We start from the raw sequence: 14,362 nt of genomic DNA, 5'->3' as shown, positions 1-14,362 counted from the left end.
TAGCATTTATCAGCACAGAACTCACCACTAGATGTTGCAATATACTGATACCTTGCTTTCATTGTGGAAGCTCTGGCCAAATGAGTTATGTTTCAACAGCTTAGCACCAACACACACACACACACACCAAACACAGACAAGGATGCACAGACACACATACACACACACACACACACACACACACACACACACACACACACACACACCAAACACAGACAAAGATGCACAGACACACACACACACATATATGCATACATGCATGTACACACACAACATGAAGAAAGCTAAGCGTGTTTGGTGAGTTATATGGACATTAATTTCCTGGCTACAATACTGTACTCCAATGATCTACTACGATAGCGCTAATCTTGGTTCTCAACTTGACTAAGTCTGGAATCAACTAAAAACCCAAGCAGCTAGACACACCTGTGAGGGATTTTTAGTTATTTGAATCTTTTGAGATAGAATGACCCACCTTAAATCCAGGTCTTTTGAGGTGGGAAGACCCATCCTAAATCCCGGTCACGCATCTCATGACAGCCTATATAAAGGACATGGAAGAAGGAAGCTTTTGCTCTTTGTCTGCTTGCCTCATTCTCACTGGTGAGTTTATCTGTCCTGCTGCTGAGCATTCCTTCCCTGGCATCAGGGCCTAGAGCCTACTTCTTGGGGAGTCCGACATACACTAAGGACCAGTTGAGACATCCAGCCTCATGGACTGGACAACTATTGGAATCTTGAAACTTCCATCGAGAAACAGCCATTATTGGACTAGCTGACCCACAGCCGTAAGCCACTCAAGTCACATGTGTGTGTGTGTGTGTGTGTGTGTGTGTGTGTGTGTGTGTGTGTGTGTGCGCGCTGTGGGATGGTCTGTATGTCAAGTGTGTTGCTCTGATTGGTCAATAAATAAATCACTGATTGGCCCATGGCCAGGCAGGAAGTATAGGCGGGACAAGGAGGAGAATAGAGCTGGGAAGTGGAAGGCTGAGAGAGAGACACTGCCAGCCGCCATGATGAGAAACAGCATGTAAAGATGCCGGTAAGCCACGAGCCATGTGGCAAGGTATAGATTAATAGAAATGGATTAATTTAAGCTGTCAGAACAGTTAGCAAGAAGCCTGCCACGGCCATACAGTTTGTAACCAATATAAGTCTCTGTGTTTACTTGATCGGGTTTGAGCGGCTTGGGACTGGCAGGTGAGAGAGATTTGTCCTGACTGTGGGCCAGGCAGGAAAACTCCAGCTACATGTGTGTGTGCCATATATAGGCATATATGTGACTTATTAGAGTGAATAAGTTATTAGACTTATTAGAATGTGCATATATATATGTACACACACACACACACACACACACACACACACACACATATATATATATCCTCTAGAGATCCCTGACTGTACAACTACCTGCAGTTAATGGGAACCAGTACAAGGTGCTTGGGTGTAGAGTCAAGTTCATCCCTTTTTTCCCTTATATCATTCTGTAGGGAATTTGGGACTTCACTGTTTTGTCTCTTACAACTCCACATTTGTCTATGATGATCACAAAATAAGATGGAAAAAAAAATCAGGAAGAGAACGATGGCATGTATGTTGCCATTTAGTTTTTAAAGATGCATATATTCTTGACTTCTAGTACTGCAAACCAAACCAAACCAAAGCTGCGTGTGATCTGTGTATCTACCCAGAGAGAATCCCCTGCTCTCGGGTATACACCAGCCATACATTCATACCATTTCCATCAGGGTAACGAAGCAAAAATGGACCACTCACTTCTGAGAAGGAAAGTGGGAGAAGCGGCTATAGAAGGCATATTTACTGTCCCCAGTTCACCCTTTAGGGCTGAACAGCTTTGGGCATTTCTCACTGGCAGGATAATTTTTTTGTAGCATAGGGACAAAATGGGCATTTCAGATCTAAAGCAACCAAGAACGAGACACAGCAGCCCAGCCTAGCGAATGCGTGTGATGAGCCTCCCATCTCAGGGAAGAAGCAAGCACGAACGAAGGAAGGGCGCAGGTCTTACGGCTGGAGATGCAGTAGCACAGTCTGCCGTTGATCTTGCGGAACAGCTGCTTGTCGATGGGCCAGAGGACCAGCGTGCACAGCTGGATGGCATTGACGATGAGCCCCGAGGCGATGAACACGTAGCAGAAGACCAGGTGACATAGAAACTGGGATTTCAGCAGCCCGATGAGGTCCATGACGTGGGGGGGTTCTCAAAATAGAGAAATGTGTATGGTGGGATAGCTCCAGAAGGGAGAGAGATCCGGGGCTCAGGAAAGTGTCTGAAACACACGAACGTTAGACATTAGCAAAAGCATGGTGTGCTTTAGATTCCAGCTAACACACTTGCAGGAAGAAGATAGGCTGGAAGGTAAAAGTTGACTGATTGTTCTTTAGCGGGCATCGATATGGTCTTGCTTCCTATCTGGCACAGTCTAGGCCCTGATTGGGCAATCTTCCCTTGAATCCTCCCAGCAGCCTTTGGGGTTGGTACCTTTGTAAGAGGTAAGGAACCAGGCCTGGAAAAGTGAAGCAACTAGACCAAGGTCATTCAAGTCGCCATTCAAACAGCAGCCATGGTGGCATAGATTCCCAGACTCACAGCGTGGCCCCTCCTCGGGGCCTTCCTCAGACGACACAGCACTAACCCAACCCTTCCCCATCTCCCTCTGCTTGCTTTCCTGCGGACCTGACCTCACCACTCCCTGCTGGCAGGACTTCCCTGAACTCAAGATTACCCTGGATGACATTGGAGGGACCCAGCTGGGCTTGGCTCTACCCTCAAGCACCTTAGACTAGTGCCCATTTACTCCAGTGGACAACTCAACCTGCCATTAAATTGCCTGATGTCCTAACTGGGACTGTGGAGCTCATCTTCTCTCCCAGTCAGTACCTTACGCCAATCTTCAGTGTATGGTTGTAATGCCATTCTTTATATATTTATATAAAATTTGTGCGGATATGTGCATACCCACCCCATAAGAGTTGTTAATCAGAAAGAAATTCAGCCTGCCCAGAGAGGCCAGACTCATCATGGGGTCATTAAACAGCCTCTAGATCTGGAACCAGGAAATGAAATGACCTCACAGTTCAGCAGAAAGGGCCTTGGAAGGAAGGGTGGAGGCAGGCTCGCTTCTCCTAGGAGCCAAGATGACTGCAGACTACCTAGAAAAGCCTCAAGCTTTAGGAGAAACTTCCTCACAGTTGGCAAAGGGTAAAATCATTCATTTGTTATCATGCAAAAGATGACCAATCTGTGGACGGTCACATCTATTAGCTTATCCTAGACTCCCAGGAATCCCACGAGTTGAGGCTTTTATTTTTGGACAGGGTCTCATGTACCCCAGGCTGACCTCAAACTCACTGAGTAATCAAGAATGGTGACCTTGAACTCCTGACCCTCCTGCTCCCACCTCCTGAATGCTGGGATTACGGGTGTGTGCCACCTCACCAGATTTATGCGGTTCTGGGGATGAATCCCAGGGCTTCAGGTATGCAAAGCAAGGACTCTACCAACTAAACCATTTTTTCAGAGCAAGGAATGGGGCAGTTCCCAGGCTGGGTGATGATTTAAGGTAATGGCAATTGATGGCTGATTTTAGGGCTTCGGTCTCTCTGCCCTGCACCTGTTTGAGCTGTTCTGCCCCTAGGTTGTGAGGAGGGCATTATTCCCCCAGACTCAGAACTCTTCTCTGTGAAGCAGCAAAAGACAGGGTGGCCTGCAGTGAAGTTCAGTCACAAAGGACGCTGGAGGGAAGGGAAGATGTGGAAGCAGAGACTCAATCTTAGGTCACCTGTGCTGACTTTAAGATGGTCTTGACAGTAAGGAAGGGCACAGGAGGAATCCTGATACTTGCTAAGGATTTCAGGGAGGTACCTGCAATCCTGTGTAATTCCCAGACCTTTCTGGGAGGAGAGAAATGTATGGGGAGAGCAGGCCCGATATCTTGGCAGTCAGCTTGGCACAGCAAACATGGCCCATCCTAGGGGTCACAGGTGCTCCACTCTGGCTTCCGGGTTGCAATCTCCAACCCTGCCTCTTGGTCCTTCCCACACCCAGACATTCCTAGCCTGTGAATCTCCCTCCGTGGTTTCAACACACCCCATCCCTTTCTCTTTGGAACTATAGCATGAAACTAGCAGCTTGCTCTGCTCTAACTTGACTTTAGTAACCACATACTGTGGTGATATTTTGTTTGCCTGAAGATCAGAGTTTAGAGCCCAGCCACTAGTTAGCCACTGAGGCCAGGCAGTGGTGGTGCACACCTTTAATCCCAGCACTTGAGAGGCAGAAGCAGACAGATCTCTGAGTTCTACACAAGACTGATCCAGTCTTAAAGAGAAACAGAGCCAGGCAGTGGTGGCACACACCTTTGATCCCAGCCCATGGGATCTCATGCCTTTAATCCCAGCTCTAGGGAGGTGGAGACAGGAAGTGATATGGCTGGGTGGAGAGAGGACTGTAAGGCAGGAGGAGACAGGGGCTCAGGTTCCTTTTGGCTGAGGAGTTGGTGAGGTGAGAGGTGGCTGTGGCTTGTTCCTTTGTCTCTCTGATCTTTCAGCATTTACCCCGAAATCTGGCTCCAGGTTTTTATTGAGACCAATTAGGATTCCTGCTACAACACACCCAGAGGTACCTTACACAGGCTACAGCCTGGCAACATTAGCAGTTAAATGTTGAACAACCCAGGAACTTATTCACTGTTCCTGCATTAACCACAAATAGCGTCAAAACAATCTGGCCACAAGTTTAAGTCTTCATTGGGTTTCGGGGTCTAACATTGTGAGAATTTGACAAATCCCTTGCCTTGAGGACTGGACACTCAGAAAAGGAAGTTGCTGGTAAGTGATGTGTAGGGATTAAATGTTGGCTTCCTCACTGAACTGCTCAATGTCAGGGATCAAGTTTCCTCTCTCCACTGTTAAATTCCAAGAACTATCACACCCTCTGGTAAATAAACCTTCTCTGCTGGCACACTAGTCAGTGTCAAACATGGTGCCAATGATATTAAGGGACGTCATACATAGAGACACGTCATAAGAGGAATCAGAGAGGCCTTAGCTTCTCTGGGTTGGGTTGTTAATGGCCACATATGTTCTCACGTGTGTTAATGTATAAGTAAAGACTTGGGGGTTTCCTGGCTAGCTTGGACTTGAAGCTGTGATTTAGTGGCTACTCCATTTTAATCAAAATTCTAAAGGAGATAATGTTTCTTGTCTCTGTGGCACTTAATTTGACTTCCACAGTCTGGATGAGGTTTGTCCACCAAAGATTCATGTTCTAGATGCTTGGTCCTCAGCATGTTGATGTTCAGGTGGTAGAAGCTTTGATAGATGGGGTCTAGAGGAAGATGGCTACGTCATGGGGGGAATTGCCCTTGGAAGAGATTACCATAAGTCTCATGGAATAAGCTAGTTCTCTGGAGAGTTCTCAGTCTCTGGTGAACTTTGACTCTCACATGTGTCCGCCATCGTGAGGACACCCACCATAATGGCAGCACCATGGGCCGGCTAGTCTAGGTCAACTTGACACACAGACTAGAGTCACCTGAAAGGACGGAGCCTCAAACAAGAAAACGCCTCCATGAGATCCAGCTGTACGGCATTTTCTTAATTAGTGATTGATGGGCGAGAGCCCAACCCATGGTGGGTGGAGCCATCCCTGGGCAGGTGGTCCTGGGTTCTATAAGAAAGCAGGCTGAGCAAGATATAGGAAGCAAGCCAGTAAGCAGCCCCCTCCGTGGCCTCTGCATCAGCTCCTGCCTCCAGGTTCATACCCTGACTTCCTTTGATGATGAACAGCAATATGGAAGTGTAAGCCAAATAAACCCTTTCCTCCCCAGCTTACATTTTGGTCATGGTGTTTCATCACAGCAATAGAAACCCTGACTAAGATAACCAATAGCCAAGGAGAAGCAGAACCCCCAGAACTGAAAATCAGGGAAATCTTTTTTCTTGATACATCATCCAGGTTCTAGTATTTGTTATAGAGATAGAAAATAACCTAATACAGAGTTTATCAAACTTATATGTAAAACAAAATAAGTCAGAGAATCACCTGAACAACGTGAAAGAGAGGGAAGGAGGGAGAGAGAGAAACTACTATATCATTAGAGAAGTTATCAGGTGTGTCCGATGTGGAAAAGATGGTATGAATGTTAATTCCAGATAGAAGCTTGGGGGACTTGCCATTCTGAATTAAAAAGAACTTTCTCTTCTAAATGTGGCAATTAGCCAATTTCACATCAGGCTGAGAAAAGATGATATAAATACCTAAACCGAGATGAAAACAGCTAGAGAGAAAACACTGTAAGACACTTTGCCTATTTTTTTCACCTTGGAAGTCCTTAGAATATATGGAAAATCATCGCAGTAAAACCACTCGTGTAGTCTATTATCCTATGAGGCAAGAGTATGACAGAATTGCACACTACTTCTGAGAATATCCAAGCAATAGCTTACAGGATTCAGAGATCAACACGTAGCTATGAAGCTGTTTCTAAGTTATAACTTTGTAAATAAAGATGCATGTGATCAACAGTGCCAGTGGCCTAACCTCCTCAGCCATCAGTTTCCCCATAGATGAATCAGCATGAGGGGTTGTAAGGAGAGAGGTGGCAGATGATAGATAGATAGATAGATACAGACAGACAGACAGACAGACAGACAGATAGATGAATGACAGATTCATAGTAATTATAGATGATAGATCAAGGATAGGTAGATATAGATTGGTGATAGAAAGGTGATTGGTCAATAACAAATTTACAAATAGATGATAGATGCATAGGTTGTAGTAGATAAATGATAGATGGGTGATAGATAGTAAATAAAGAGATAAATAGATATATAAATGATAGATAATAGACATAGATGACACATAATAAGTGACAGATGATGATAGATGATAGATATAGACAGACAGAGATAGATGATTGATAGATAGATAGATAGATAGATAGATAGATAGATAGATAGATAGATAATAGACAGGTAGATAGATGATAAATAGAAGTGAGATGATAGAGAGATAGACAGAAAGATAGATAGATGGCAGATGATAGAAGATGATTGATGATAGATAGATGATAGAGAGATAGATAGATAGATAGACAAACAGACAGACAGACAGACAGAGACAAAGAGAACTCACCTCTACTCTATGTTCCATCCATAGCCATCTACTAACAGTGGCTTGACTAGTAGAAGAGTTATGGCTTAGTCCTGTGATTTACTGTTTTTGTAGAATGAGACCTGAACCTGGCAGCTCAGACCCAAATCCAAGCTCAGCTACTTCACAGTCTGTCAATTTCTCTCTGTGAAATCAGAGTGGCTCCATCTACCCAGGCGGTTGTGAGGGTGAAGAGAATAGCATGTCTGAGATATGAGCGCAATACTACAAGGAAGTTCTCTCACTTCCAATAAAGCGAGCGAGCAAGGAGGAAGTGGCTAAGACAGAGTAGTGTGGTGTTTCTGAGGAAGTTGTGGGCTGAGGGCGGACTGTCTTCCTCCTCTTAGTTAGAGCCTCTGTCCATCTTACTTAGACGCCGGTGCCTCCTCAGTGTATCTCGAAGCAGGTCACGTTGCCCATTCTCCATGCTTTCATTCTCATCTATACTTCCCGGCAGGGACTTGGGATGGGAGATGATGCTCCTCAAACACTCTAAGGACCAGGCAGGTAAGACGGCTCCAGGGTTAAGAGCACTAGCTGTTCCTACAGAGGACCTGGGTTCAAGTCCCAGCACACACATGGGGGCTCTCAAGCATCTGTCACTCCCATTCTAGAGATTCTGATGCCCTCTCCTGGCCTCTGCAGGCACTGTATGCACACAGCACACACACACACACACACACACACACACACACACACACACACACACACACACACACACGGGAGGACATCTAACATGGAGCTTACGGACACTGAGCTACACAAGCGCACACACAGACACACAGTCTTTCTAGTCTTGACATGTTACGGATGCTAAAGCAGACAGGTCCATTTGCTGCCTAGCTGTATTGATGGAGACACAGGCAGACTCCACCCAGGAGAGTTTGAATTGTACTCTTCTCTAAACAGAGACACAGCTTAAACAAATAGGAGACCTACACACTCTGCCTCATCCCAGGATCTGCAGCTACGAAGAAAGCAGGAGAACAGCCACACTCAGGAGGAGAGGCCGAGGCCAAGCTAGAGCTAGGACTCAACAGCTTCATTTTAAAGTCACCTACCCACCCACCATTTCTATCTGTCTGTCTGTCTATCTATCTATCTATCTATCTATCTATCTATCTATCTATCTAACATCTATTTATCTATTGCTCATGTTATAGCACCCAACCAGACCAGATTTGTAGAGAGGCCAAATCTCTTCCTGTGTTCTTAAGTAAATCAACCTAAGTAATGCTGAACTTGGTTGGGCAATAATGGGGCATGCCTTTAATCCCAGCACTTGGGAGGTAAAGGCAGGAGGATCTCTGAGTTCGACGCCAGCTTGGTCTCCAGAGCAAGTTTCAGGATAGCCAGAGCTACACAGAGAAACCCTGTCTCAAAAAACAAAAAAGAAAAAGAAAAGAAAAAAAGAATTGCTGAAAGTTCCATGCCAACCGAGCACCAACATTACAACCATCTGAGAACCTTAGCATCTCCAAATCCAGAACACTGTACAAAACACACAAAGAGAAAACAGAGAAGCTGAAGGTTCCATTCAAACAAAGCTTGTTTGTTTGTAACTATAATGCCCCATTCTGAAGGAACTGAGGCCCAGTGGGACTCATAGCTTCCATGGGATATAAACACACTTGCCTTCTTTGTGCAATCAAGCACATGCAGGGCCCTAAACATCTTCACACTACTTGATCGATCAGACCAACCCCTGGTGATCCATCTCAAGGAGAAAATTAACTGTCCTACAGCAAATTTATAGTGAGAAGGATAAATTTTCACTATGATATTGAATGACAAAGGGTACAAAATTATACAGAATTACAATTCTGAAATTAAATATAGAAAGAACAACCAAAGGCTAGCCAGAATGTTAAGAGCAGATATCTTAGTATACAAACACAATGCATCCCATATATACATGCACTCACTCACATACTACAGTAATGTACACGTCAAACACACACGCACATACATACTTGTCTACATATACCTCACATCCCACATAGGTGTGTACACTCACCTCACACACACATGCACACTACGCTTATGCAAGCCAGCTTGCCTGGAGCCTGGCCCAAGATAACCACCTCAGGAAGAATGGGCAAAAGTAAGTTACCAGGTCCTTCCCAAACCCTTCCACAACTCCCACCTGCAGGAAAGGTCCTCGAGGAGACCCGAGTGACCAGATATATGATGAGCGCAAGTGCCGCTTTGGCGGCTGGCAATTGCAGTGGCAGTTACAGTGGGATGGTTGACAAATTCAGTTTCTAGGCCAGTATTTGTGGTCTGGGGGGCAGAGATCAGCCAGGGGCAATGGGGAGGGGACTGGTGCCATCCTGGGAGGAATGAGTGACGTCATCTTGGGGTATAGAGCATTCTGATTACAGGGTGCATGTCCGCTGGATGAGTTTAGCCATTCTCCACAAAGATGGCGAGGAATCTGTGCAACCCCAAGCAAGCCACTTCATCCTGACAAACAGGCTAAGCTCAGGTTTCAGAATCTCTGCAACGATGTTGGCCTAAGTCCCAAAAACAATACAGAGGGAAAGTGTTTCAGACTGGATTTAACTGTCCACAGGACCATCTTGAACCAAAATATTCCTCAATTAAAATCTCATCATGGTCTAATGGTTTGGCAGACGCTCATATAAAATTAGCTTATTTTAAAATTTCATAGAACAGGGCTCTGTCCAAGTTGTCTGTGTGGTACTCAGTGTCCATTAAAGAATGCCAAACCATGGAGCCCATAAATCACTCTGGACTTCATTATGTCCTCTAATGAACAGCCCTTCATCCCTCTCCAGGATCTAAGTACAGCATGGTAAATACAGAAGACACAGATAATATACATCTTTGTTTATATTTAATAGTTCCGAGATGCTTACAGGAGAAAAGCAAATATAAAGAGCTTCATATCCAAGGAAACGAAAACTCAGAACAGATGGATAACACGAGAAAAAAAAGAGGCAGAAAGATGACCTTTCTCTTTATCATGAGGACATGGGGGGAGGGGAGGGGAGAGAGAGAGAGACAGAGGCGGCGGGGGTGGGGGGATATGACTATGCATGTGGAGGTCAGAGGATAAGTTTGTGAGATGATTCTCGACTTGTACATGGGTCTGGGGCTGGTAGGGTTGGTCAGACTTACCTATAACAGTTACCTCTACTTGCTTAACTGTCCCCTGGACCCTTTCTTCCTCCCTCCCTCCCTTCCTTCCTTTCTTTTTCTTTGAGCAGGGTCTTGCACTGTAGCTCAAGAGCTCCCTAAGTAGTCCAACTGACTTCAAGTACAGAACAGTCTTCCCGTCTCGACCTCCCCAGTGTGGTGATTACAGCCATGAGCTATGAAGCAGGTGAAGAAGCGCACTTAAACACTCTCTGGGCCTTCCGAAGCTACATCCCAGGTTCTCTGAATTGAAGCTGGTGAGGTCAGATCTGTACAACAAACGGGTCCCACAAAGCCACCAGGGGAGGGGCATCCTCCAACTGCCTGAGAACAAACAGATTTCCATAGCCCAGCTCAAGTGCAAAGGTTAAATGGGGGGTAGATGCAGGGCCAAATCTGGACCAACCTCATGCCTTCAATCACCATAACACTCCCTGAAGACAAGAGGTCCTAGCTGGGGAACTCCACCATGACCTCCCAGGACCACTCCGGATGCCCATCACTGATCCCATGTCTGAGGTAGAGTGATGGCAGAGCACCCCAGACATGCCCTCCTTCCAGGCAGGATGTTCATGGTCAACCTTGCTCCCCCCACCTCACTGAGGGCTTGACCCTCAAAGGGTGCTGACTCCAGTATTTACACACAACCTGTGGAATCCAGTTGGCTGCTCTCATTGCCAAGAGCTATTTAAAAAGATACTCAAAAGAAAGTATATACCATGTGGTGTATGGGTGTGAGTACCTGCAGAAGCCAGAGGTCCATGTCAGGTGTCTCCCCTAGAAAGTCTCTGTACAGATAGGGTCTTGTACGTTGAACCAGAAACCCCTGCTTAAGCAGACAGTCGGCCGGTGAGACCCTGGGATTCTCCCTTCCCTGCCCTCCCTGAGCTGGGGTTACAGGCACACGCTGTTTGCCCACCTTTTGAGACAGGTGCCGACCATAAGGCCCTTATGTTCGAGCAGCGAACATCTTACCCACTGAGCGACCTCCCAAGCCTGGACTGCGTATTTTTAAAATATGTTGAGTCCATGAAAGATTGGAGAAAAAAAATTTAGTAAGTTCCCACAACATAAAACCCAAGCCTGAAATGCAGAAAGGAAAATTCATCTTCTAAATGGGTGACCGTCTCCATGTTCCTGCTTTGCATGAGACGATGTCAGTTAATAAAGGAAACATTTTAAACAGTGGAGGGGGAACGGTGCGGATGCTGAACTTGAACTGAAGGTTGCTGTGATCTTCATCATCTTGACAACCACCATATGATAGGGGCTTTAGTTGATAGGTCATAAGCCTATGATGGTGGGTCCATGAAGGAGGCTGAGGAACATGAAAGGTAGTCATAGCCTCCCCTGGAGCCATCAAAGTCGGGGAAATGGCTGACCACCCCACCTCTGGGCCTAGAGAGGTAGGCATGAGGAGATGGCATTGTCATTTGACACTGGAAACAGAACTTTGTTCACTACACCAGCTACCTCCTGGTCTACCCTTGCTGTCAATGGCCAGGGCCAGCAGCCTTGCTGGGGGCCGCTGCGGTCCTTCCCACATGGTCCTCGACAGAGCTGCAGATAGACACATTCGTGGAGTGCCCCATCTGCTAACTGTGTGACCTTAACATGTAGCCGGTCATCAGTGAGCCTTGGACATAGAGGGTAGAGTGCAGCCACAAAAGACAAACTCTACCCTCCACCTCTGTCTTCACCCCTGCTATAGGCCTCCCTCTCTTACTCCACCTCTACTTCCCTACAGTTCCCCAAGTGACTTAACTATAGGATAAGCATTCCTCTGAAAATCTAAACGCAAAATGCATCAATGTCCCAAAGTCTCTCCAGGAAACTGTTTCATACACCAAGTTATTAAAAGTATTATTTAAGATCACCTTCAGGCTATATGTGTAAAGAACATGAAACACATGAATGTCAAGTTTAGACTTGGGTCCAGTCCCTGAGACATCTCATGATGTATACACAAATATTTTTAAAATCCAAAAACAAAACATAAATCCAAAACTCTTGAGGTCTCAACCATTTCTGCCAAGGGATTCTCAACTCAGAAGATCTTTTTCTTACTAGTTTTTCCTCTGTGCCTCTGGTCATCAATTCGAATTAGTCAGATTTTTCCTCATCTTGTCTTAAAATTAGAACTTAGGGAAAATTTCAAAACTTTGTTGAGAATTTCCTTGAAGTTATTTTATCATCTAGTATTTTCTTTTTTAAAATTAATTTGTTTTGTATATGTATGGCTGTTTTGCCTGCATATATGACTATACATCATGTGAACCTGGTATCTGGAGGCCAGAAGAGGGTGTGGGATGCCTTGGAACAGGAGTTACAGACAGTTGTGAGCAGCTATGTGGGTGCTGGGAATCGAACCTGGTTCTTCTGCAAGAGCAACCAGTGCTCTTAAATGCTGAGCCATGTCTCTAGCCCATTACTCCCGTTTTTAATGACTATGGGGAAAGGCATTAACCATAATCATTTAGGTTCTCTGTGATCCTTAACTAGACCCCAGCAAGATCAAATATATATATATATATAGCCATATCCTGCTGCTCTGTGATGGATAGGCAGGCTGGACACTATGGAGGGCAGGGGGACAATCCCAGTAACCAGAGGCGGCCAAACCAGTCCTCTCCATCCCTTGTAAGCTGGTAGGATTGCACATTGTCTCCATCTGTTCTGGTCCCACCCAGCCAGTCTGTCCAGGCCAACTGCTCCATTAGGACTGCCATTTCACACAGGATAAAATGTTATCTCTGGCCACAAGGCATGGCTGGAAACCAACAGAGATGGTGAACCATATAGACAGGGGTCCAACTTCCAGCCCCGTGGAGGCTCCTGGGTTGGAAATAAATTCTCAGACCTGAAGTGAGAGGAGCCACAGCTCAGAGGCCAATAGCAAAGCCACTCAGGAAGGAGACACTCTACATACCAATGAGCTTTGTGAAAAGTCCTAGAAAGCACTAAGAAAGAGATGTGCTTTGTGTTGCCATGTGCTGCCTGGAAACCTAGAAACATGGTGGGATGAAGTGCAGAGGAAGAGGTGAATCCCTACAATCAGGGCATGTAATTTTGACTCTTGAGCATCTGTGCCAAATCTCAGCTTCCTCATCTATCATCCAAAAACACTGACCTCCCCATGTCCCGATTCTCCCCGATGGTCTACTTCCATGGGTCCAGGCTGGGCAGAAGCCCTGTGGGCAGACTGCACACCCTGTTATCAGCGCTAGTTTCATGGCTCAGAACATGAGGTAGGGGCCACTTGTCCACATGCCCTGCACCCAGATGTTTGGGTTTGTGGAAATGAGCATGCATTTGTACGTGGGGTGGCAGATACCCACACGAAGAGTCCAAGGAAAGTGTTGTCATAGTTCCACAGTGCCACGGGAACTTGTCTTCAGTGGCTGACCCAGGGAAGTTCTGCCCAGAAAAGGTTAGCTGGGGGAAATAGGCCGCTCTTTCCCTTCTGCCTCTCAGATACCAGCAGCTGGGCTCTTCTTTCTCCTTGTCCCTGCTTGTGAGGCGCCCTTGACTCCTGAATTCTCGGAGAGACTGCCTATGCCAATCTTTCTTTTTTGGTAAGGACAGTGGAATCAGTGAGAGATCAATATAACAACCTTTAAAAAAATATTTTTGCTTTGATTTTCATACAGGGATGTCAAAGGAACCCAGGCCATTTCCTCAAGTAGACTCAAGCATAATGGAGCTGAAGAGTCTCCCTAGGACACAAATGCACTTAGGTGCTTCTCTGACATGAATCATTTATTGCAGACAGAACTGCTGGCTGTGAGTGCCCGAAATAAGTTGACTTCCAGTACCCTTGTTTCTAGACAGCTCTGAAACACAGCCACAAGCACAAAGCACTCAGGTCTGAATGATGCTTTCGGGGTCACTGCGGACTGCCTGTTCCTCGAAAAGCTTCATCAATATTAACAGCGATGACGAAGCATGAACCAGGGCCTTCACATTCCCTGTCTTTTCTTCAGTTCTACAGTTCAGGAGCCATACAGCCATTTCATG

General features: G+C 45.9%; 1 protein-coding gene across 3 annotated transcripts in view; it reads right to left on the bottom strand.

Annotated features, from left to right (window-relative positions):
• Agpat4 (1-acylglycerol-3-phosphate O-acyltransferase 4) overlaps positions 1–14,362 on the bottom strand; it is a 105,487-nt gene that overhangs the window by 69,299 nt on the left and 21,826 nt on the right. For 2 of the 3 annotated variants that reach the window (XM_052750841.1, XM_052750840.1), the window contains exon 2: positions 2,033–2,294. The exons of the other annotated variant lie outside the window; for it this stretch is intronic. In XM_052750841.1, coding sequence (XP_052606801.1) covers positions 2,033–2,210 — 178 coding nt within the window. In that variant the 5' untranslated portion in view covers positions 2,211–2,294. The remainder of the gene's footprint in view (positions 1–2,032; positions 2,295–14,362) is intronic. 3 annotated transcript variants of the gene reach the window in all.

This window comes from Peromyscus californicus, unplaced genomic scaffold (genome assembly GCF_007827085.1).
Source record: "Peromyscus californicus insignis strain IS unplaced genomic scaffold, ASM782708v3 Scaffold_22__1_contigs__length_63687245, whole genome shotgun sequence".
Classification (NCBI taxonomy): Eukaryota; Metazoa; Chordata; class Mammalia; order Rodentia; family Cricetidae; genus Peromyscus; species Peromyscus californicus.
The sequence above is the reverse complement of the archived record's forward strand: the minus strand, read 5'-3'. Positions and strand labels throughout refer to the sequence as shown.